Below are 25183 nucleotides of genomic sequence, written 5' to 3'. Positions count from 1 at the left end.
GCCTTCTCTGCATCATGGGGTATGGGTCACTTACTGGTTTACACTAGAGTAAATGACAGATTCTCTGTAACTTTAAGTCTTTAAATTATGATTTGAGGACTTCAGTAACTCAGCCAGCGGTTATGGGTCTATTACAGGAGTGGGTGGGTGAGGTTCTTTGGCTTGCAATGTGCAGGAGGTCAGACTAGATGATCCCAATGGTCCCGTCTGGCCTTAAAGTCTATGAGCAGTTGAGTCCAGAGGGGAGAGCAGAGCAGAGAGAGATTCTTCCAGAAGCCCAGCATGGCAGTAATATTGTGCTCCCAACACAATCCTCTTCCAAATGGAAATCCACCACTGGCAGACCAAGTTGAAATTCCTGAGGGGAATGCTGTAGTCAGCTAACAGGTGAAGGAGGGCTCAGATCAGCACCTGATTAGAAGTATTTTATATAATATCTTTCATACTGACAGTCATAACACTTCACAGAGGTAAGAGCCAAACAGCAGAGGGAAAGGTACAGAGAAGACTGACATAACAGAATGGAGGCTGTATGAAGGGACAGAGGAGACAGACAGAATCCTCTTGCGATATAAAAAGAGATACCATACAAATTATCTGTATATCCCTCTCAGGATGCTGGGCAGGTATATGGCTTGGCCCAACAACAACAGAACAGGTCACCACCACAATCCTGCGCAACCCCTCCACACTCATGGAAAGTCTGCTCAATCACTTAAATTGCCACCATGCAGAAGATAAACCCATTAGTTAGGGACAGTTTTCATTCACTCCTGACCTGGGTTGGATTTTAACTGCCTATATATCACTGAGGAATTTTCTATCCCATGCCTAGTAACCTGCAGCTGCACAATGCTTCTCTCTCAAATCAAATCCTAAACCACAAATCAAAGAAATTAATACAAATAAAAATACAATTCAGACAGAACAGCCACGAAAGTTGCTAACAGAACAATCCTCACTCTGGAAAACGTATGATGGCCTCTCGGGCCTGCACAGAGATCTCCCATCCCAGGGAGAGTCATTATCTGTGTTCAGTGGCACTTTGGCAGATTGGATCCAGAAGCCTCAGAGAGGAGACGGAGGGAGAGGCTGGGGAATTCACCACTAAACCAGAAGGGGAAGATAACAAGAGAAAAGAAACATTTTGTGATAATACAGAGATGCTAAGAGAGATCCAGGAAGGATCAAGAGAACAGGAAGAGAAACACAAAAAACAGAACAGATTGTTGTATTGAGGTTCCATTTATCAAGAGTTACTAAATGGCTAATCAATGTATACAGATTGTTACAGTCCAACGAGCTAATGGATTCCTTATACACATCTGTAAGACATTACTCCAATCTCCAACATGCTTATAACATCTATTAATCATTTATAAACCTTAATAAATGGAGCCTTAATATAAAGCTGACCACAAGAGGACAACTGGCAACAGAGATTTCTCCATTTTGGTCCAAAATCTCACAAGAACTGCTCATAAGATTCATGCACCATTGAATTTAAAAAACTTCAACTCAAGTCTGACCTCAAGCCTTCATACACAACCTCATCCAAATCCACATGAGAACCTGGAGACCTCGGGCCAGCTTGAACACTGAGGAAACCTGTATGTGGAAGCCCCCTATTTAGATGGATGGACCAACCATGCTCTGAGTTTTCCCAAAAGAAATTGGGGAAGCCTCTGGCTCCCAAGATGGGGTTTAACATTTCAGTACATTCAAAAAACCTGATGTTTATCTAAGAAGCCATTAATATGTTCTCTCTACAAGCCACTCCTGGCTTATCTAATCAATGTACCAATACAGCAGTTCCCTGCTGCATCACCCTCACTTCCCACACAACACCTTAGGTGCTGAATGGAGAGGAGGCAGGCTGTCAGAGTGGGAAAGGGCTCTATGAGACACCAAAACAGAATTGAGAGAAGAAAAAGCCACTTAGAGAGTAATGAGTCTGCTATAGCATTAAAGGCCATGTAACTTTTAGCTCGTGTAGTAGAGGCTCAAGCATTTAGCTCCAGAGTTCCCAGGTTCGATTCTGCCTGCCGACGACCGGGGTCTGTCGGTGTTACAAGTGGGGGCTTGTCCAGGATTTCAACTGCAAAGCGAAGTCTCTGAAGCTCAGGATGCGCTTCCTCAGCTAGGGGAAGTATGTAACCCCCACACCTCCTGGGTGTGATGTTCTGTCCTCTCTGGTGGCACTGAGACCACTTAGAGATTAGTGAATCTACTAAAGGCCATGTGACTTTTAGCTCATGCAGTAGAGGCTCATGCATTAGCACCAGAGATCCCAGGTTCGATCCTGCCTGCTGATGACTGGGGTCTGTTGGAGTTACAGTTGCACCCAGGATCCCAAGGCAGCATTTAGAAAGAGTGGTTACCATGATCTCAGGGGACACCCCAGTAGCCCACGTGGAGGTGGCTGGAGTACTACTGGACCACAGAAGTCACAGATGGAAGAGATTCTAGAGTCCATCCCTCTCCAAGTGCAGAAGATACAACCCCTCATCCCAGATAGAAGACATACCAGCTATTAAACTAATACTGTGTGTCTTGAAAGCGGTCACTAGAATCAGGGAAGCTAGTTTTAAAAACCCCACCCAATAACCATGCTCTTAATGAGGGGCATTTGAAGGAGTCAGGAACTTGGTCAGGTCTCATTCAAAAGATGAGACTAGGTTTGAGGGGACTCCCAGTTGTGGGGCTGTAAAACCTCTGGGGTCTCCCAAAAACATGGTGCAGCCAAGAGTTTGGCCCAGTATCAAAGGTCACCCAGGAGGAGATGCTGGAAGATTCCATGCTGTCTAGCTAAAGCACTTATATGGCCCCCATTCCATAGTATCTGAGCACCTTGTAATCATGTAGCAAATTTATCCTCACAATCCCCCTCCCCCCATTTTACAGATCAGGAACTGAGGCATAGAGAGACTGAGTGACTTGCTCACAGTCAGACAGGGAGTCTAGGGCAGAGCAGGGTCACCCAAGTCCCAGGCTAGTGCTCTAACCACTGGGCCATCCTTCCTCTATTCTGGAGAGACCGCTACCCCAATTCTGCATGTGGCAGCCTGCAAGGGACACACTACAGAGAAGACCAGACCAACACACGTTGGAGGCTCTCATGCCCCAAGTAGCAGTTGCTCTGGCTAGCTGATATTCCCTGCTCCAAGAGCCCCAAAGGCTCATGCAAAAGGGACCATTTCTGATATGACAGGAATCTACTAGTTTCTTCTTTCAGCTTTTGGATACTAACATACTGTTCACACACAACCAAATCAAACCAGCCTATATCAGTAACACTAAAGCTAGAAGAGAATGTCAGGACTTCACCGCTAAAACCAAGGCTCTGGACTCCATGGAGTCCTAGTATGTCAGGCCAACACAGGCATGTTCTGATTCACACAGCATGTTCTGCACACAATGAGGCATGTGAAGAGTGGAGGAGTCAGATGAGACTGGGAGGAATGCCAAGTAGCCCTGTGAATTGCCTTTGTCATTACCGGTGTGTTCCAATTGTGAAATCTTTAATGGCAGGAGAACAAAGGCCAGGACAGTAAAGGAGGATTTGACCAAGACAATAGCAACCCTGCAATGAATACAATACTGAGAGTCTTCATCCTTGAGGAGAGGTAGGGGTAAGACAAGGGATATTACTACACTGTGTACAGCTGAAGTGCAAATCAGAAAGAAGAACACAGCCATAGTGAGATATGCTTTAGCCACCATAATACAAAGCCCGAGGAACACATGGTTCATCTCACTGCCTGGGCCTGGGGTGCTCCAAGAATGATGTATCATCTGTTTTCATCTTTATCTGGACCACCCTGCCCCCAGCTCCATCTCTGGTGTCCTGGCTCTGTTTGTTCAAGCTTGACCTCAGTATTAGTTTCTTCCCAGTTACCATAACCATCTGGAATTCATTTCACTCCCTTTTAACTCTTGTTTTGCTGTCAGGTTACTTCTCCAAGTGCTGCATCACAGAATCTCCTTGCTCAGGGGCTTTTAACCTAGTCTGTGTAGATTATTCTTCAATAATAAATTATCCCTCCAAAATCTAGGCAAACAATTGACATGTTGTCATTTTACATTTATACAGCAAGGAGCCATCACTTCTACTTATCACAGAAATGCAGCCACCTCTGGGATAGAAAGGGACTGCTTTTAAACAGCACAGCAATACTGCACTATATCTTAGTAAAGAAAGCCAAAAATATCACTGACTAAAACGTCAGGGAAAATGTATAATCAGCACCACCACTCCTCCTCCATGCAGTGCCTGCTCCCTAGGATTTATTTCAGTGGGTCACAGCTTTCCCACGGCCCACTCAGCCAGGCTTTATGCTACATGCAGCAGCCAGTCAGGTGCAGCCTGTGGGGATGTCACTCTCGACACAGGGGAATAACTTTGCTCATATACATCAAAGAACTTGGATGAGTGTGCGGCACCAGTCTACTTCCTCATGCACACAAATTGGGGCAGTGGGTCCAAGATCTGTGTGCATTCGAACACCGACACATGCTCACAACACATGTACATGTATCACTGCAGTCTGTTGTTCTATTCTACTATTTAAATGCCCCAGAAAGTGACAGAAAAATCTTCCAGACACACCAACAGAGGGACTCACCCATGACACCTTCAGCGCCATCTCACATACTTCTTGAGCTGGGTGGCTGGGGACGCTGGTACTGTTGACGACCTGCTGCTCACAGCCAGTGCCTGTGAATCCCTGGTGGCAACTGCACCTGAATGAGCAGGTGCCTCCATTCCTGCAAGGCTCAGATAGGCAGGTGCTCTTGGAGACATCACATAACCAGCTTTCCCAGCCAAAAGGGGCACAGACACAAAGCCCCCAAATGCATTGCAGCAGCTGGCACCATTTCCACAGGGGCTGAGCAAACACTCATCAATGTCCAGTCCATAGTGTCGCCCCTCAAAGCCTGCAAACAGAGTAAGAGGGAGCTCTATTAGGGAGCAGGCCGAATGCAGCCTGTCTCACTAACACAACATACATATGGCATAGAGAGTTCCACCTGCGGGGAGACGACAGACCCTGCTGTGACACACAGCATCTTATTGCAATGGGAGCATTTGCCAACCAGACCACTACACATGGAACTGTGCCACAAGCTGCACTGGGTAGAGCTCTGAGGACAGGCACTGGGGGAGTTGCAGATTGGCCAGGCTTTAAAGCAGCCATTCTTATCATTAACTGTAAGAGCACATGGTGCAAAGTGCTGCTCCACATCCCCTTTGAGCTTAGTAAAATAAATGGACCAGTCACAGCCCTCTGGGCTGTTCAATAATTCCAGGTAGAGAATAGAACAGAAGCCGTCTTGGACAAGGCTCCATCAAGCAGGGAAATAATGTTTCCTAGCAGCTGCTGCCAGAGGGTTGGTTATTCCTCCCATCCCGAGACCCAAAAGCCCCCTGGCAAACACAGAGAATGCTGCTGCTGCTGCTGCTATGCTCTCATGCTGCATGTTTTATGCCTAGGGGACAGTATCATTATCCCACATTTAATGATAGGGAAACCGAGGCACAAAGAGGGGGCAAGGATTTGTCCAAGAAACCAGCAGCAAAGCTGGGACTAAAAACCAGGTCTCCTAACTCCCGGACCAGTCGACCATCTCTGCCCTAAACTGGAGCAAACAAGGTACTGTGCAGCGCAAGACAATAGTACAAAGGGGCTAGGAACTAGCTGTGCCCACCCACCTAGCAAAGCTGTCTCTGCACCTGGGGTTGCAGTATAAGAAAGGTCAGATTATGGGACATGCGCTGCACGGAGACTGGCTCTTACCTGCTCAGCAGCTACACATCCTCATTAATTCTATCCACACACTGGCCATGGTGGCAGGGGTCTGGCTGGCAATCGTCAATGTTAAACTGACAGCGGGACATGAAAGCCTGGAAAGAAAGAATCAATCATTAGCAGGAGCTATTACTGCTCAGACCTCTTGAAATTAGGGTCACTCAGTTCTCAAGATACCTAAAGAGAGACATACTCCACTCTGCCCTACCCTTGGGTGCTCAGGTCACCAAGATAGCAAAAGTCTTTGGGGTTATTCAGACTTCCAGTGTCCCTAAACTGTTTAGATCCTCCTTCTGGAGTCTGACTAGAGCATGAGTGAGCTCCCCACTGGCTAGCTCCTGCCGCAGTGGGCATGGCTACAGAAAAGGACCCTGTCTTGCTAAAGGCAACATAGCAAGCCAGTGGCAGAGCCCAGACTAGAACTATGACATTCCTGGAATCCAGTCCTGTCCACAGATCACTACACCATGCTGCTTCTCATTACAGTCTGCTCATCACCTGCAAGATAAGCAAACCAAGAGAACAACCCTCCAACATTAAAATGACAATTTCCAGGCAGCAACTAGATGATTTGAGTCCAACATGCCCGTTCCGCATCTGAGCTCAGCAATGCCCAAATCAGCATGCAGGGAAATAATAGGGACCTTTATGCAGAGGGCTCTTTATGGTACAAGATATGAAGTTCTCCAGACCAAGTAGGATGATGAGAGACCCCATACATTTTCTGTACTATTCATTCAAATTGCAGGACTAGAACTTCTGCCAAAAGGGGAGGGCTTTATTCTAATAGATACTCAACATTCAGCTATAGCAGGGGTGGGCAAACTTTTTGGCCTGAGGGCCACATCGGGGAATAGAAATTGTATGGGGGCCATGAATGCTCACAAAAGTGGGGTTGGGGTGCGGGAGTGGGTGAGGGCTCTGGATGGGGGTGCGGGATTTGGGGTGGGACTGGGGATGAGGAGTTTGGGGTATAGCAGGGTGCTCTGGGCTGAGACCGAGGGGTTTGGTGAGCGGGAGGGGGATCAGGGCTGGGTGGGGGTTGAGGTGTGGGGAGAGACTCAGGGGTGCAGGCTCTGAGCAGTGCTTACCTCAAGCTGCTCCCGGAAACAGTGGCATGTCCCTTTTCCGGCTCCTACATGGAGGTGTGGCCAGACGGCTTTGCATGCTGCCTCATCTGCAGGCACACCCTTGCAGCTCCTATTGGAACACCAGAGGGGGCCATTGGAGCTCGTAGGAGCCAGAGCAGGGCCCTGCCGCGGCTTCCAGGAGCCGCATGGTGCAGCCCTGACTCTGTGCCCCGGCTGGAGTGAATCATAGAATCATAGACTTTAAGGTCAGAAGGGACCATTATGATCATCTAGTCTGACCTTCTGCACAGGCCACAGAATCTCACCCACCCACTCCTGTATAGTGCACATTGTGCAGCCTGACCCTGTGCCCTTGCTGGAGTGAAGCCGAGCTGCATGGTGCCACCCCTGACCCTGCTCCCCAGCGGGAGCTTTTGGGCCAGCTTAAAACGGCTCACGGGCCGGATACGGCCCATGGGCCATAGTTTGCCCACCTCTAAGCTACAGCCACCTGCTGAGTGACTTCCTTATTCCTTAGGCTCCCCCTAGTGCTCACCCCATCCCCTGGCCAGGTTGAATTAATGGGAAAGGGCTCTCACTTCTGTTCATTACAGAGAGGAATTCTCTGCTCATCTCTCTCTACAAAGTTCTTCTGTTGGACTAAAAGAGGAGCACCCATTTCTGGACATGCTGAATAGAACCGGGCCTTGGTCTAACTTGGGTACCTATATCACGCTAACGCACCATGATGTTAGATGCGAGACAGCTCTCATGGTAATCAAGGACTATCGTGTTTGACAGAGTGCCATCCAGTCAGCATTAACCCAAGTGTAAACCATGACCAATGGGCACTGGTTTTAAAACACAACAGTCCTGATCCACCTGGATTGTTTAACATTGTATCAGTTAAGATACAAGACAGGGGCTAATGTGCAGCTACAGGTCTACAAGGTGAACTCATCTTTTATATGCAAGTGCAGTCCACAGAGACCCCAGCTCCGATATACAATCTCAGTGCGAGCAGGGTATGACCTGAGTCTCAGCTCACCTTCCCCCTTAAATAAGCACAAGGGCTGCTCCATCCACTCCATTTTATGAAAAATGGGTGTAGCCCTTGTGCAGACAGACTCCAGCCATGAGCTACCAGTAAATGCACTGTCTGGGAAAGAGAAGTAGGTACCTAGTCCAGTCAAAAGCATCTGCAAATAGAGCCCAGTCACATGTGCCTGTTCTTCTTTCACGCTGCCTGCACTGTTATTCTGAGACACAGAGCAAGGGAGGAGGGGACTGACACGCCTTGCAAAAGGTGAACCTGCTATCAGTGGCCACTGGGGAAAAGGATGACACAGCATCCGATAGGCCTGCTGGGACTGAGGGCTTGTTAGGGTCACTTTGGGCCTAAGCTAATGAAGCTTGCACAGGTCAGGCCATCTGCTTCCTTCATTATAATAATAAAAAAGCCTTAATCCAGCACCTGCCTTTGAGGATATCTGAAGTTAATTTTTCAGCATTCTGGACAGAAATGGCATTGGGCTTTGCCAGCACAAACAGCAGCCCATCTCTGTCTGGGTCCCCAGGGCACACAAACCCCAGATGGGGAATTAAACAGCTTAGTCCAATTAAAGGACCTTAATGTAAGTCAGTTAAGGCACTGATTTGTTAGGCTCGCCTACATTTCCATAGGAGGAAAACAATTGGGAGGATCTGTTATCTAAAGCGTAAGGTCCAAGTCCTTAGTCATCCTTGCTAAAATCCTCCCTGAACTGGTCATGGTTTGTGCCACCTCCACATTACTGCTGCAGCCCAGCTCCAGCATAATCTGCTCTTTACCATAGTATTAAAATTAGAGCCAAGGACACAGCTGCTTTCCTCTGTGTAACACTAATTATGGGAGACTTAAACCCAGTATAACAGCAAAGCCTCTATTCCCAGCAGGCAGGAAACTCCCAGAGCCAGAGATGCAGGCCAGGAAAATGGGCAGTTTGGATTAAATAGAGGGGTGGCGATAGTACTAAGTATCCTCTTTCTGTTTTCATTCTCCACGTAACACATTCCCTCAAAGAACTCAGAGCTGTACTTCCAGACTTTCACTAAGCAAACAAATACCCGAACCTTCCCAGCCCCAGACCATCGTAATACTCAGCACTTGCCATTCAAAGAGTGGTACAAGTCTACACCGAACCCCATAACCTCCTGGCAGGTAGTGCGGCATTACTCTATTACAGATGGGGAAACTGAGGCACATAGCGATGCTGTGACTCTCCTAATGTCACAGAAGGATATGGTCTCAGAGCTGTGATTAGAATTTGAGAGTTCCTAGCCACACCTGCATTAAAGGAGAGAGCCTCACTCTCCCGAGGGAGGACTCATGATTGAATACAAATTCTATTCACCCCAAATAAACAATACGGCCACAAGAGAGCAGTCACCTTGGAGACAACTTTGATTTGTTTCTGATTTATGCCCCCTGAGACTCTCAAACCCCTATTACCCCAAATTCACCTAGCACCCAGGTCCTTCCCCCTCTGGATTTGTCAGGCACCAGCAAGGGAAATTCATCACATCCCCTCAGTTGCAAAAGGACTTGGAATTAGGGCAGATGAGCCAGTTCTTACAGAGAATGAACCACTCAAAGCCAGCATGAGGAATTTAACTCCCTAGGCCCTTCTGCGTCCAACCACAGCAGGGAAATTCCAAAATACTACAAAGACGGCTGGCAGTTTTAGAGTTTCCAGCGTGACCAGCAGCAGCAGCAGCTCCAGAAATCTCACTGGAAAGCCCCTTCTGGAGAGAGCTCCAGGTAAGTTTTGCAAACTGAAGATGCTCAAATAAGGTTTGATATGTGGAAAGTTTGGGGCTTTCCAGGATCATATCTTAGTAGAGTTGCACACTAGAGTGAACAGTGGACAAGCATTATATCCCAGGACATCCCTGAAGAATGCAGAACCATCATTTTTCTAACTGGCCACCAGATGTCCCCTTTGCACTACCCAAATACAACCAACCAGACAGTTCTGACAGAGAGTTGCAAAGAAAGTCAGGCTTTTTTTGGCAATACCCTTGGATTTAACTTATGAAACAGACTCGGTCCATTGCAACCAGCCAGCACCAGGCACTATCTAAGACCCCCTTTCTGCAATCCTCACTCTCCATAAGCCAAGCAACAATTTTGCCTGTTTGAGGACTGAAGGCTCAGAGCCACTGCTAAAACCTGGCAAACAATACCAAGCCTGATTCTGGACACTCTGACCAAGCCTCAGTGCACTCTCCAGGCCTATTCGGCATTCTAATTTTCCATCACTGCTGATTAGTGCTATCCGTGTATAAACCCATGCAGCCTCCTCTCTGGACCTGATACATCCTGTGATTGCAGAACGCCTGGTGTGTGACACCAGTCACTCCCACATGAAGGCACAGAGGTCTGAATCAATGGGCCAGAGGGAGCAGGCAGATTGGAGTCTCGTAACATAGCGAGCCCATGGAGAGATGGGTTGGAGAGGCAGAGCTCAGATCCACAATCCAACTTTCCCAGAGCACAGAAGGGGTTTGATTTCAGACAGGACTCTAGCGTTTAGGGATACAGGGCAAGACTGTTCCATAGTGTGCTTTTTTTAGCATTAGTCTGGGTAGTAAGAGTTGCCTGGAATACGTCTGTGGCTGAAGGTCAAAGCTTGATGCAATGTACAGGGTGCACACATAGCCAGTGGGTTTGCAGTCTACCTCTCCCCAGTGCTGCACCAATGCCTGGAAAATGACAGCTATCAGATGCCATCTTGTGGTGAGAGACTATAGTTGTCTTGGATTGCAGCAGCTACAGGACTCAAGAGAGCATAACCACAAGGGATGGTTTATTCTTGTCAACTGGTTAATACAGTAGGCTGCTTCTGTGAAAGTCTGCATTAACGGAGACACTGGGGATACTGCTGATGCTGTGACAGTAAGACCACAAGCACCAAGAAATCAGACCTCAAAACAAAACTTCCTCTGATCAAATCCTCCTTCTCATGGCAAATCCCAAAGAGACATGGCCTCCATGAAGATGAAGCATCACCCAGATCGATCTCTGGCTAGATCCTTAAGGTGGTCTGATATATATATCCATCAGTGGCAATCATGTCACATAAGTTTTTGGAGCCCACATGTTCTTCCTCAGCATCAGTGTTTCACTTCATCCTCATGATGTAAATGCAACAAACCCAGAGGGCTTCGTCTGATCAAACAGCACCAGAAAAATCAGGGAACAATCCTGCACTGGCCCAAGGGAGTTGTGGGGGATGGACTAGAGAGAACACAAATGAACCAGAGACAGTTACCCACTAGTTAGAGATAACCTGGCCTTCCTGGCACCAGTGATCCCCACTAAGTATGTGTGCCATGTGCAGAACCCAATAAAACACTTCATTCACTCAGAACAGGGAGTGTATGACCTTTAGCAAGGGATCCATCTATTTTTAACTCTCTTGAATGTACAGCACCTGCCCTACTTGAGCACATGCTGCTGCAATCCTGTGGGGCAGCTTGCAATCTCTGCACAGCGCAGAGGAGATGGAGCCACTCTCCTGCTGAGTTATCCCTAAGGGGAGTTACAGAAACCAGCCCCTAACTACACAGGTGCCTCTTGGCCTATGTGCAACCCCACTGAAGTACTCCAGGGGGTCTCTAAACCCCTCTGATTTGCTTCCACTGCCTACAGTCACTTCACCGGAGGCAAATCCTTCTGAGGCCCCTGTGGGGAGACAGGATAGTGTGGATGTTGATTGGCTAATGGGGAACAGCTAGCAAGGAGGGGGGAGGAGGAGAGTCTCCTCAATAAAGAGTTAACAGGAAGCAAGAGACATCTGACATGTTGCCTTGGTCTAAGAGGGTATCTTGGAGTTGGGTTTATTATGAGAATTTGTGTGACTGTTTATGAGCATTTCAGAGTAATCCTGCCAAATAATTTTCCTTCTTTTTCCACGGGACTATCACCACTGAAAAGATGCCACTCAGAGCCACTAGAGGGCACTGCTGGGTAGTTTTCTGATCCACTAGCCAAGAAGTGTGGCTCTTTAAACTGGCATGTTTAATGCTATTCACAGCATTGCAGACAGCCCCTGAGTCACATAGGTGCCTGGTACACACAGCAGACTTCATGGGAGAACCTAAACAATCAGCATGGAGGGAAAACTGAGCCACGACCAATAGGAGCCCTGCAGTTAGAGCTGAATTACAGGTGCTGTGCTCTGAACCGTGGCTGGCAAATGCCCTGCAAATGTAATGCTCTGCATATGCTCAACCCTCAGGGGGCAAATGGGGCTTCTACCCCAGCCAGAACTGAAGAACAAATGCATCGAACTGGGGCCCGTGAGCAAGAGCCGGCAGAGCGTGTCCTGCAGACAAAGTTCTACCACATGTGGCTCATAGCTGCCTGCCTCTTTGCTACAGAGATGAGGCTTATGGGGACTACACGTCCCAGCATATACTGCTCCATTTTCTTCTGCAGTCTCCACAGGCCTCTCTTGTACTAACAGTGAGGGGGAAGGGCTGCTGTCTTCAGTAAGTGGGGCCTCTGACTCACAGCATATTGATGACGTTAAGCAAATTTGGGCATATTCCCCCAGCAGGAAGGGGAGCAAGTTCAACAAGGTGGGTCACAGTAGAGGCATGTAGGGACCAGGGGTCTTTTCCTGTTTCTGGAGTCTCTCATTTCTAAATGCTCCAGGACACATTTCCAGTACTCTGGTTCCAGAGGGTCACTTCATCCAGCTGGGTTCCATCCCTCCTGTGCCCAACCACACTGTCAGCTATTGCTCATGCAGCTGGCTCACATGAATCAGAGAGTCTCCCAGGACGGCAGGGCATGTCAATATAAGCAAGGCCTCACCCACTTCTAGAAAGAGAGGAAAGCATGCAACGCACTAGTGACCACATGAGGACACAGCATAGAAAATGGTGTATTGGGACCAGTCTGTTAGAAATGCACTGATGCAGTCAATGGCTTGAGAACAAGGTACACACAGAACACCCCTTCTCCATGGCTAGGCAGGCCATTAAGCTGCACGTCGGACGGAGATCATTACTTTTCACATCCCCACTGCTTTGGGTAAATGACAATCTCAAGGACCCTTCAAGGCCATGTCTGGAAAAGTCAGTTCCAGATCTCCCTATTTCCCTAACTTCCCAACACAAGCAACATCTAGCGAAGCCGCAGCCATCGTTTTTCTCCTGCTGCCAAAGAATGATCATGAATGCTGAGATGAAGAGCAGCTCCTAAGTCCTCACAGCTAACCCATTAACTTGCAACAAAAACCACCAGCACGTGTGTTCATGAAAACTGGAGCCTTTCACCAGATGACACCTTGAACAGCAGTTTAACTCTGGGAAGTGACCAGGAGCACAGAGCCCACTGCCTACTGGATGGGAAAGGATCAGACCAGAACTCTCCCAATACTGCTTAATTTAAAACACTTCAGTGGCAATACTCTTCATTTGCTTATTCCTAGAGCCCTGCAAATCCGTGGCTACAGATGCGGATATCCATGGTCCATTTCTGCTGATCGCGGATTGGATGTGGATACACATTTTGTATCCGCACACGTCTCTACTTATTCTTCCTCTGATCTCTTCCTCCCAAGTAAAGCACAAGAAGTAAGGCAAGCAAACCACAGTCAAATGCTATGACAGTGCTTCTAATCTGAGAATCCACTAACCCCAGCATTGGTTATCGCACCGTCCTCGGCAGTTCAGAGTTGCTCTGGTGCAACTAATGAAGAGAAGTTCTGCACTTACTTTTCCCTGCTGAAACATGCTGCTCCATTACAAGAGAAGGTAGGATGGAGAGCTCAGTGCTGTGAAAGGGACCTTTTTGTCTCCAGCTCACACAGGAGAATCCAGCCCAAACTCGTAGTGGACAGAAGTTAATAGTGATGGCTATTTGATGGCCCCTATGTGCAATGAACTGGTAGGTGCTCTAAGGTAGCTAATTTCTTATCAGAAAGTCTCAGAGATTTTGGTCTACAATTTTGGACACTATTGTAATACATGTAACTAAATCCTGGATGCCCCCTCAAAAATCAGACACTTAGGGCCATCAGGACTTTTCAGAGGCTGCTGGGCACCATACAGCTAGTCTACAGGACTGGACTAATACAAGTCCCTGCAGTCTAGGACTGATGTGCCCAAGAACTGTTAGGAATGGAATCAGGGGAGGCAGAAGTTATATGACAAAAACTGGGGGATATTTGCATAGCACTTGTCCACAGGGAGATCATCCCTAACAATACCATGCCCAATGCCGAAAGTTTAGCATTTGTAGCCTCATGCCCTCCCAATCCCATCACACTCTGTACTTGGGTTTGGACTTTTTATTTCATATCCTACATTCCCCACTCCTGGGAGGAGGGTGGTACAGCTCCCCTCTGATTAGCTAACTTTATTCCTCCAATGAGGATGATTCCAAGTTGCTCTGGAAGCAATGTGATAAAACAGCATCTTTTCTCCCATCTGCTTATTGATGAAATAGCATCTCATGCTGCACTGGGACCCAGCCCTAGCGCCAGTGTTGTATTGTAACGTTTGCTGCTTCCCTTGCATATTTGTTTCCCCATTTCAGCTTGGCCTGTTCACAACATGATCTCTCTCATTGCACCAGGAATCTGCAATCAAGCTCAAGCCCTTCAACAGCCCCTTGCACTCTTTTTCTCAATTTTTTGCAGATTGCCAATTCCACCCCCTGTATAGTTTAAGGCATTTCCCTTCATCTGTCTCGGCCCAGAGGTTACTAGAGCCATTTTAAATCAGATACTCATCTGGACTCCTCCCAAAACCCTCCGGAGGATATCGGTGATGAGGGGGAAGTGGTGCTGCTGCTCCAGTGCAAGCACATGCCTCTCTCATAACTACAGCCACTCACCAACTCAGGTACCTAGGGAGAGCCATCATCATCTAGGTTCTCCAGAGTAACAGTTGTTCTTGCCCTTGAGCTCTTCCTCCTGGCCCAGCGGGAGCTGCTTGTTCTGATCAGGGGGAGGGAAGGAACTGCACAAAGAAAGAAGGTGTTGCAGTTTCACGTGCATTCCTTCTGTATGGGGTGCAGTGGGGAACACAAAACTGCTTAGATGACTCTCCAGGCTTGTCTCGCACCACAGACCCCACACTTAGCCTGATACCCCCTAGCTCGGCCCTAAGATTTACGGACAGGTAATAGGAAGGATGAACACAGCCTGAAAGCCAGGACAGGGGATGTGTCTTCAGGCAGCATGACCCTGCAAGATGATGCACTGTACGTCTGTGGGCAGCATGAATAAAGGTCATGGGAGTGCCAAGGGCTGGGGAATGAGAGATTTTACCCACGATGACAGATATTCCCCTATTTCAGTGGGATTCATTTTCATGAATTTAAACATTACTGAATGCTTCATTCCAGAATCAAATGCTGCTGGCTCCAAGCCTAATGACATCCAGCTATTTCCATAAACGTGTTTATCCATCATGATGCAGAGAAGGGACAATGGCATAGGAATGGCCCCCCACACAAATGCATCTTGAGGTTTCATTTTCACAGGCTTGCCAGCTAATTTCTTCCAGTGCTGAGACTTGATTCACCAGCTGGAGAAGTTGCCCATGTATCTCTTCTATCATAGATCATTGAAATGTGTCACGGATTTCAGGTCTACATCTAAATGTCCAAGCTAGCAATCTCATTGATGGAGCCATGGTGGGAAAGGCAAGCAGGGACTATAGCATTAGATTTAACTGTGCTCCGCACAGCCCCAACTCTCATCTCCAATTCAACTGCTACCTCTCCTCCTGATGCCATATGGTACTGATCTTGCCTTGCTCACGTGTGCAGGAGTAGCTATCTCCAGCCTCACTTGGGTGACAGAAGCTGGGAGCTTGGCAGAGGTCACTGCGGCATAGATTGCTAGATGGGCAGAGGCATTTAATATCATTGTGACGTTTGTCACTGGGGACTCCATCCGAATACCGTCCATCTGTCATACCACATAGGACACCTAAGAGGAGGCAAATATCCAAAGGTCAGCCCTGCTCAGACACAAGAGAGATTTCAAGCTTGCTGCCGAGGTCTTCACACAGGGTTTCATACAAGTGTAAATGCCTCAGAATTTACCTTCAATTAGAACTTAGTTAACAAATCCATTGGTGATCCAGGCACCATAATGGAATCCAGTTCCCTCTCCCATAGCTTTTCTGGCTCTGCAGGGCTCATTGGAGTAATTAGAAAGAACATATTTTTGTCACTGAAGTCAACAAATGGGACCAATTACACTCACTGAGCATATAATACTGGATATAGTAATACCCTGGCTTTTCAGCATGGAGCTGCTTTTAATTGTAACTGCCTAATGCTTGGACATCTTTGAATAAAGAGCATGATGAAAGCGCTAAGTATTAGCTGATCAAAACAAGCCTGTTGGAAAAAAATCACTACTGAAGAGACCAGTTAAACCAGTTTTAAAAAAATCAAAGTTTTTGCATCGACTGAAAGTTCAAGTATTATTTCTAGGTTCATAGGCACTGCACCAACTCAATTTCATTTGCTAGCTCTCCATTTTCAGTTAATTATTTGTATTGCAATGGTCTCTCAAGGCTCTTATGAAGGAACAGGCCCTGCTCTATCAGGCACTATGCAGTTATAAAGTCCCTGCTCCAAACAGCTCACAGTCTAGGTTATGACAATGGTAGGAACAAACAAGGGTCCAGGGAGAGAAGAGCAGGAGGTAGTGGCAGGAAAGCGATCACATAATCGAATATTAAGCAGAGGGCTCAGCTCACCTACTGCCTTGCAATAATAAACTGTGTGATGACAGCAAGGCGACCAATTCAGAAGTCCATGTTTGGGAGCATTTCCCAACTCCCTGCTAGCTGAAGCTGGATCAGAGATTAGCTGCTGCTTTTGAGACCTCAAAAACCTCCATGACAGTATTACCAGTTAGCTTAGACTTTATTCTGCAGGTTTGTCAAGAATCTTATCCAATGCATCATCCCCTGAATCCCATGGCATTTGACTACACACTGAAAAGAACCAGGAATGGCCACTGCGGGGACCTCTATGAAATGAACAGTCAGAGTTTTTGCCTACTTTATTCTGTTTTTGGCTCCCCAGTGCTAGTTGATCAGCTGGATCATGGTGACTGGGGCGGAAAAGAGGGAAACTGAGACCCCCTTGGGGCTGCAGTGTCTATCTCTGCCCTAAAGGCAGCTCTAGCCCCTTCTTCTCTTACAGTGAATGCTTTGAAGGCAAAAAATGAAGCTGCTGTTGAGCTGCTCTTCACAGTAGCCCAGCTGTTGGGAGCTGGTATTGATCCACAATACAAGCACCTGTGAATCATTAGCTCTGATAATTGGCCTGCTCAATGATGCACAGTTGGCTGGTGTGAGTTCATCAATACATCTGAACCAAAGTCAGTTTGATGGCTCCGGAATATCAAGCTGCTACATCAGGCTGAATTAAGACCCATTTTATGCCTGACTTAGAACCAACAGGCCCTGTTATAATACACCAGTCAGAATTCCACCCACAGCTCATCCCACTGTATGAGTTCAGCAAGGGTCTCTTCATGCGAGGTTAACCTGTGCCAGGCAAAGAGACAGATGTACACACTTAAAGTCTGCCTACAGATCCCACTGACTGCTATACATGTGCATCAGAGGGCAGAATGCAGTGCTAAGGGCTCAACTGCACAATTGCTTTTTTTAAAGAGGTCCTCAGTTGCTCATGCCCTAGGTGGAATCCAATCCAATCCAGCTTTTTTAAGGCTTTCAGAGGCTGGTTCCACACCAGCTCCTTGAGGAAGTTTGGAAAAGAAAATGAACTCTAAGCAAATCTGCATGCTGCCCACCCTGTCAGAGAAGTAATGGAGTCTTGCAGGCAGAGCATGGGGCTGGATGTCTGGAACTGCAGATTTCTAATCCAGCGGCTGACAACAGTCCACCCTGTTGCCTTGCCAAGTCAGACTCTCTCTGTGTTGACATCCCAATCTGCACACACCAGGTTTTACTTCAACCAGCCAACCTGGGTTAAAACTACAACAGTCTTTTATTCACTAGGATCCTAATGTGGGTTCACTCAACAGAGATTAAAAATAAACTTAATTCCCCTAGTGAGGACACAGCCACATGGGTCTCAAGGTCTTTCCATCCACAGCACCATTTCTCCCAGGTGTCTGATGAAAGCCGCTAGTACTTCAAACCTTATGGCCTTGGTACCTTCATATGACTTTACCCAAATCTATGCACTTTTAGGAACTCTGTCAAATCAGGCCAAAATAGCCCTGTAGGATTTTGCAAACTTTATACAATTTGGGACAATGTAAATAATAATCCAATAAACCTGAAGCATCTAAGGTAACTATGCCAAATCCAGCCCATTTATGCTCCTGGGATAGTGTTTTCACTGTACAGTAGCTCTGTCGATGAGCACCGCAAATCACAGACCTGGAGTGATTCCCAGTGCTGCTGGTCAACTGAATTCAATATGAAAGGCAGAGTTGCCTTTGTGGCTCTCTCTTGCGACATTAATAGGACCAGGGAGTAAAATGCCAATAAGGTATTAGAATGTTATCTTTCCAAACATCAGTTATTATCTGGACAGAAGGCAACTAGTTCAAAAAGCCAATGACAAGTCAAGCCCTGCACCAAATGGATTGATTCCTAGCAAAACAGCTGTTCTCACACCTTTACTCAGCAAAGTCCTACTGAACAGCAGAAAGAGCAGCCAGCTCCACTCAAAATACTTTAAATCACGCTAACTGTGGGGTGAGCTGGGGAAATGGGTCTGTCTACATCTATCAGTGCAGAATCAACAAGGCTATTCCCAGCATCTTCTCTTCCATGGCCTGGGAATTAAGCAGAAACCTCCTTGAATTCCTGGCTCCTTAAACTGATTACAGATGTAAGGTGCATATGACTTTAGATACTTCTTTGTGTGTCTGCAGTTAACACTAGGCAGCCTACCAGGAAACATGCCTCTGAAGGATTGACCCTACACTGCCCACTGGGCAGAGGCTTTCTGGAAAGCAGGTGAGTATTTGAGTGAGAAATTGAAGAAAACAAAAAATCCCAAATATTTGGAGAAAGCAAGGAAAAAGAAAAATGTCACTCTTCATAGACGGTAAAAACTCTCTCAATCTGGGTAACAGGTTGGTTCCCCAAGACATAGCTGGGTGGTGACTCACTATTTTAAACAGGTTTTAAGCATTTACAAATGCTCAGTGCTATATGGCTGTTTTCACACTTCACATCTCCTTCTCTAGACCCACCAGCCACTTCCCCTGCTGCCCAATTCTGATAAAAATCTATCAAGTGGGTACCTTGCATTCTGCCACCAAAGAGAAAAACACAAACAAAACGTATCTTAAGGATTAGCAGGTGTGTTTCTAACACAGATGCTGTGAACTGAAGTGATGTTTGGATAGAGCCTCTCTGAGTCATCACAACAGTAATGCAATTCAAGAGAAATAAATTAATACAACTTTTGCAAGACCCAGCACTGACCTGCAAGCATTAGGAACTGATCCTGTTTTAGCATGGTGCCTTTTAGGACCCCTCCCATACACAGTCTTGTTGCTTGCAGATCACCAGTTAGATCCTTGTGGTGAGCATTACAGACTCTCTGCTTACAATACACATGCAGCTGTAGTTTATCTCTTGACAAACGTTCACACACTCCAGCTATCCTTGCTTCCATCTGCTGGCTCTCTCTACCTCCAACTGGCTCTCACTGGCCAGCTTCTTAAAGGTGTACACACACACACACAGTCCTGCTGTACTACTATATATTTGCATAGTACACAAATCCAAATATAGGAGAACCTTTAACAATACACAAACCTAATAATGCTCTCAAAACACCAGTGCCACACATTAGTTACCCGAGCATCATACTAAACATGGCTAATTACCACCTTGTGCTGTACACCTTGTATGTCTTTTAGGCTTCAATCTTGCAAACAGCTCCATTCCTCTGTGCTGACCTTTGTGCGGGCCCAAGGATCTGTGTGCTGGATTCCAGCTGCAGGACTGGTGCCTTAGATTGTAAGCACTCTGGGGGCAGGGGCTGTTTCTTCTTTCCCAATGGAAAAAGCCTAGCCTTGTTAGTGCCAGACAATTCATAATAATAAACAATTGAATAGAGCGACATAGGGAAGTCTAATATCACTGAGACTTAGTTACTGTACTTGTACCGACAATTTAACCAGGATATTGTGCTGCATCCTCATAGTTAACATTGAAACTACATTTATCAGAATAAGTTAACAAAATGCATTTTGTGAAGCAGTATGTTAATTTTTTTAAATGATGTTTGTTTGCTTGTTCACTAATTTGTAAATTTTGGTAACTGGCAATGAGTCGTGCAGTAACGACATTCTGCATTTCCACTGCACAGTCTGTAGATCTCCAAGAACTTTGTAAAAGTGGGAAAGTAACATTATCCCCATTTGACAGATGGAGAAATTGAGGAGCTGATGTGACTTGCCCAAGGTTGCACAGCAAGTCAGTGGCAGAGCAGGGAAGTCCCCATCTCTGCTGACTCCCAATCTATTTGCAACTGACTGTGTTACAGACCCCAGCAAGTATTCCACCCTATGCAGCTATTACATCCACACTGATGCTAGGTCAGGGTCTTGTTTCATAGAGACATAGGACCAGAAGAGATCTCCTAGCTCATTGGGTCCTATCGCCTGTTGTTATAGGCAACCTCGTCATATAATCCCATTCATACATTTATCAAGCTCCATTTAAAAACTCATTAGCTTGCTTACCCCCACTACTCCCAATAGGAAGCTGTTCCAGAACCTCACTTCTCTGATAGTTAGAAACCTTCTCATTTCCAACCTAAATTTATTCACGGTACCCATTTCCCAATATTGTCCTTTAGCTTCAACAGCTCTTCTCTCTCCCTGGTGTTTACCCCTCCGCCCCCTATATTTATAGAGAGCAATCGCATCTCCTCTCAGCCTCTGTTTTGCTAGGCTAAACAAGTCTCCCCTGGTAAAATAGTCTTTCCATTCCCTTGATCATTCTAGCAGCCCTTCTCTGCACCTTTCCAATTTGAATTTATCTTTCTTGAACATAGGTGACCAGAACTGTACACGGGATTCCAGATGAGATCTTACCAGTATCCTGTACAGTGGCATTAATACTTCCCTAACTCTACTGGAAACATCGAGTCTGACACACCCTAGGATTGCATTTGCCTTTTGTACAACTGTATCCCAGTGATGGCACATAGTCATCCTGCAATTGACTAACACACCCAGGTGATTTCTCCTCTATCATTTCCAAATGATGAGTCCCAGATTGTAGCAGAAATTTTTATCAGTCCCTAAGTTTAGACTTGAAATTAGACAAAGGTTTCTAACCATCAGAGGAGTGAAGTTCTGGAACAGCCTTCCAAGGGGAGTAGTGGGGGTAAAAGACATATCTGGCTTCAAGACTAAGCTTGATAAGTTTATGGAGGGGATGGTATGATGGGATAGCCTAATTTTGGCAATTAATTTGTCTTTGACTACTAGCGGTAAATATGCCCAATGGCTTGTGATGGGATGTTAGATGGGGTGGGATCTGAGTTACTACAGAGAATTCTTTCTTGGTTGTCAGGCTGGTGAGACTTGCCCACATGTTCAGGGTTTAGCTGATCGCCATATTTGGGGTCGGGAAGGAATTTTCCTCCAGGGCAGATTGGCTGAAACCCTAGGGGTTTTTCACCTTCCTCTGCAGCCTTGGGCACGGGTCACTTGCTGGAAGGTTCTCTGCACCTTGAAGTCTTTAAACCATGATTTGAGGACTTCAGTGGCTCAGACATAGGTTTGATACAGGAGTGGGTGGGTGAGATTCTGTGGCCTGAATTGTTCAGGAGGTCAGACTAGATAATCATAATGGTCCCTTCTGACCTTAAAGTCTATGGTTCTATGATTCATCCAATTTCTACTGCTCCAGTGCTCAAGGTCATCCAATTCTTCCTGTATAATATTCTGATCCCCTCTGTATTAATGATGCCTCTAACTTTGTGTCATCAGCAAATGTCATTAGCACACCCCTATTTTTTGTGCCAAGACTATTAATAACATTAGATAAGATTGGTCCCAAGAATGATCCTTGAGGAACTCTGCTAGTAACCTCCCTCCAGCCTGACTGTTCTCATTTTAGCACAGTCTGTTTCAATCTGTCACGCAGAATAAGGAGTTCAGGCAACACAATGCCTAATCACTGTAACTGTAGCCACTTGCAAACCCTTCTTTCTCTTACTTTGACAGAACAATTCTTATTAGATGGATGTGTTATAAAATGCATTGTCCCTAGTTATGGAGGTATCAGTACTAGAAACACATGGGAACACAAGCCCTACCATAATTCTCATTTAAACAGTGTCTCAGTCAAATCCCTACTCCAGCAAAACAGTAAGAAATGATCACATGCAGAATACACTGTGAAGGGCACTTTTCGTAGGAGACAGAGGTATGCAGAAAGGGTGTGTGCATATGCATCTGTGCAATGCTAATGTCTGCTAATGGGAACGTAGATCAGATTTGTTTCAAGTGTTCAGGGGTTAATTTAGCATTTTGGATTAAAAAACATAAGCCTCCTCCTGAACTGTTAAATGCTGTAAATTCTATTCCCGATGCACATTCGCAGGTTCATGCAGCCACAGAACATTACAAAGATGAGGGAAGAGAGAACTGTCCAAAAGAAAAATTCTAGGTCTCAGAGTCTCATCTCCTTCTAGGATTCAAGTAGGAAGAGAAGGAATTAAAATCAATTAGTAAAAATAATTGCAAAACCAGATTTAAAAGATAGGGGGATTAGCGTGGTCTGAATGTTAAATGGATGTATATATGGCAGCATGAGAAGCTGGGTATTTGTCGGGCACTGGAGTTAAATGTTATAGATAGATATTGATTTGTTTACTCAGGAGTAAACTTCATTTGAAGAAAGCAATTAACTTTAATTACAAATACACTAGTTCTGCATACATCTCATAGTGAATCATACGTATATTTTCCCCCTGTATGCCTATTATTATGGCCTGTGCCAGAATGGAACAATCTTTTCCCCATCCTTTCTACTCAGGCCTAGTAAATTGCTCACAAGGGATTAATGGGAACCTGCCTAAATCCCGTAGAACTAATGGGGCCTCTAAGGAAGGCTGAGGAAGAAGAAATGTATCACTGTCCTACATGAGGAATCAACAGACAACTCTCTCCTCCCCACTAGCAGAGTCAGGCTAGTTCCCAAAATGCAACTCACCAAGCATAGAAGCCCCAGGATGTTCTATCCTCTGCAAGGAGTATTAAAGCCCATTGTCCTATATGTAACTAGCTAACAGAGTGTGACAATTCATCACTGACACAAACATCGGATATTCCATTTAGCAGAGAACAAAGCAGTGGTCTCTCTCTCTAAAACATTACAATACAAAGAGTGCATCAGTCATTAGCACACCCTTGTGGAGTCCCGGTGTCAGGCCAGAACAGGGTTCCAGTAATTCAGGGTCCAAAACAAAATTTTCTTTGAGGCACACTGATATTTGGACACAAATGCACGGCAGACAGCTGCCACTGCAGCAAAACACAATGCTGCCCAGTCCAATTCATTCATCCCTGTTCAGCCACAACGCAGCTTCAGGAGCCGAAAAAAGCTCCTGTACCTCAGACACGCAGAGAGAGAGAAAGCTGGAGCCAGCACACCATGGAGGAGTTGTTTCCCTTGAGCCATTAGTCCTGTTCAGTGATTACACTGTCAGCTCAAGGAGAGAAGTTATTGTACAAACTAACGAGAGTGATGTGGAATCCATAGTGTCAGCCAGGTGTCAGGTGCGAGATCCATAGAACCCAGCAAGGACAAAATGGTTATGTATTAATAGCGGCGGGATATTGGGAATTTTGAACAGATGTTAATAGAGTGATCTCACAGTACTTGCACAGCCACAGAATGCTAATGCTTCCAAATATCAAAGTCATATCGATCCCCAAGAAGTGCACAGTGAGAACAACTGATCGCACTAAAGAGACCAGGGAAACCCTCTTGGAAAAGAGAAAATCTGTTTGACTGAGAGTATATCTAGTTGCTGGGATTCATATATGTCTAAAATGCTGTAAACCACTGAAACGGGAGTCCAGAAAATAAAGGAAACATGGGAAAGATAAATGCACCTTTACTTTAAAGGGACATTCTCAGGTACAATAACTGAACTTGTAGTCTTTGGCAGAGGAGAGAATGGTTTTACAAAACTCATTAAGAGAGAGTTTGTCTGGATTTAAAACATTCCCTTGGGGTGCAGGGCCGTCCCTAGCCATTTTGGTGCCCTACACAGCTCCACCGCGGTGGGGAGGTGTGGGGACCCAGGCCTCCGCGGGGTGGGGGGTGGCTCCAGGCCTCCATGGGGGGAGCAGGCGGGGGGGGGGCTCCGCTCCCCTGGCTCCCAGGCTTGGGGGGCAGGGGGGAATTGCCCCCCAGCACTCACCAGCAGCATGGCTGGGAGACAGGGGAGCAGAGCAGGCTGGGGCCGGGCCGCTCAACTTACTGCTGCCGATGAGTGTAAGGAGCCTAACCCATGAAGCAGTCCTCAGGGGAAGGGCTGGTTGGAGTGGGGGGCGGGTCTGGGCCAGAGCGGGGGTGGTTTTTGTCTCTCCTGCTGCCTGATTGCATACTTTCAGTTCCAAATGAAGTGTGTGGTTGACTGGTCAATTCGTAACTTTGGTGTTCGTAACTCTGAGGTTCTACGATGGACCAAAACAGAAAAATGTACTAATATGTGTTCACTATCCTAGTGAAGTGAAGTGCAAAGAGTATAGAGCCAGCACCAATGGTGCAACGGGACTGCAAACTCTTTTCAAACTCAATTCAAAGGGGGAGTCTTTCTACTTTAATCCTCCAAGCTGTTATTCATAACGCAGGTCAGGGCTTTTAACTAAAAGAAAAAAGAAAACTCATTGCTACCCTATAGTTTCCCTTTAAAGCATGAGACATTTGAAGGTTTCTGTTAAACAAGGGCTGCAAACCCAATGCAGCTGGGAAACGCATTTGTTTCCTTTGCTTTGCTATCTGGTTAGCTCAGAACTACACACTCTGTTGAAGATAAAACGCTAACCACCACTCTGTACGAGGGGCCCAAAACATGCTAAGCACCTGCTACCCCCATTGTTTTCAACAGACATGGAAAGCATTCAGCACCTCATGTAGTGAAACATGCTGTGCTGGCAAACCACACACGTGTTTATTACATTTACTCCTGGCTTAAGGTAAAGCAATGCTCAGGTTATTGATTAAGCACAGACTAGGTATAGCTCACGTAGTCCCTTC

At 46.3% G+C, this 25183-nt stretch overlaps 1 protein-coding gene across 4 annotated transcripts in view; it reads right to left on the bottom strand.

Moving 5' to 3' along the window:
• Window positions 1-25183, bottom strand: part of CRB2 (crumbs cell polarity complex component 2) — a 134429-nt gene that overhangs the window by 61318 nt on the left and 47928 nt on the right. For 2 of the 4 annotated variants that reach the window (XM_044992529.1, XM_044992531.1), the window contains exons 3-4: window positions 5799-5905; window positions 4626-4938 (exon numbers count right to left, since the gene is read on the bottom strand). In XM_044992529.1, the coding sequence (XP_044848464.1) occupies window positions 4626-4629 (4 nt within the window). In that variant the 5' untranslated portion in view covers window positions 4630-4938; window positions 5799-5905. Of the gene's footprint in view, window positions 1-4625; window positions 4939-5798; window positions 5906-6901; window positions 7011-19375; window positions 19464-25183 lie in introns of those variants that run through there. The other 2 variants (XM_044992530.1, XM_044992532.1) reach the window with 2 other exon arrangements.

Source organism: Mauremys mutica, chromosome 18 (assembly GCF_020497125.1).
Source record: "Mauremys mutica isolate MM-2020 ecotype Southern chromosome 18, ASM2049712v1, whole genome shotgun sequence".
In the NCBI taxonomy this organism is placed as follows: domain Eukaryota; kingdom Metazoa; phylum Chordata; order Testudines; family Geoemydidae; genus Mauremys; species Mauremys mutica.
This window is presented reverse-complemented; position numbering and strand designations above follow the sequence as displayed.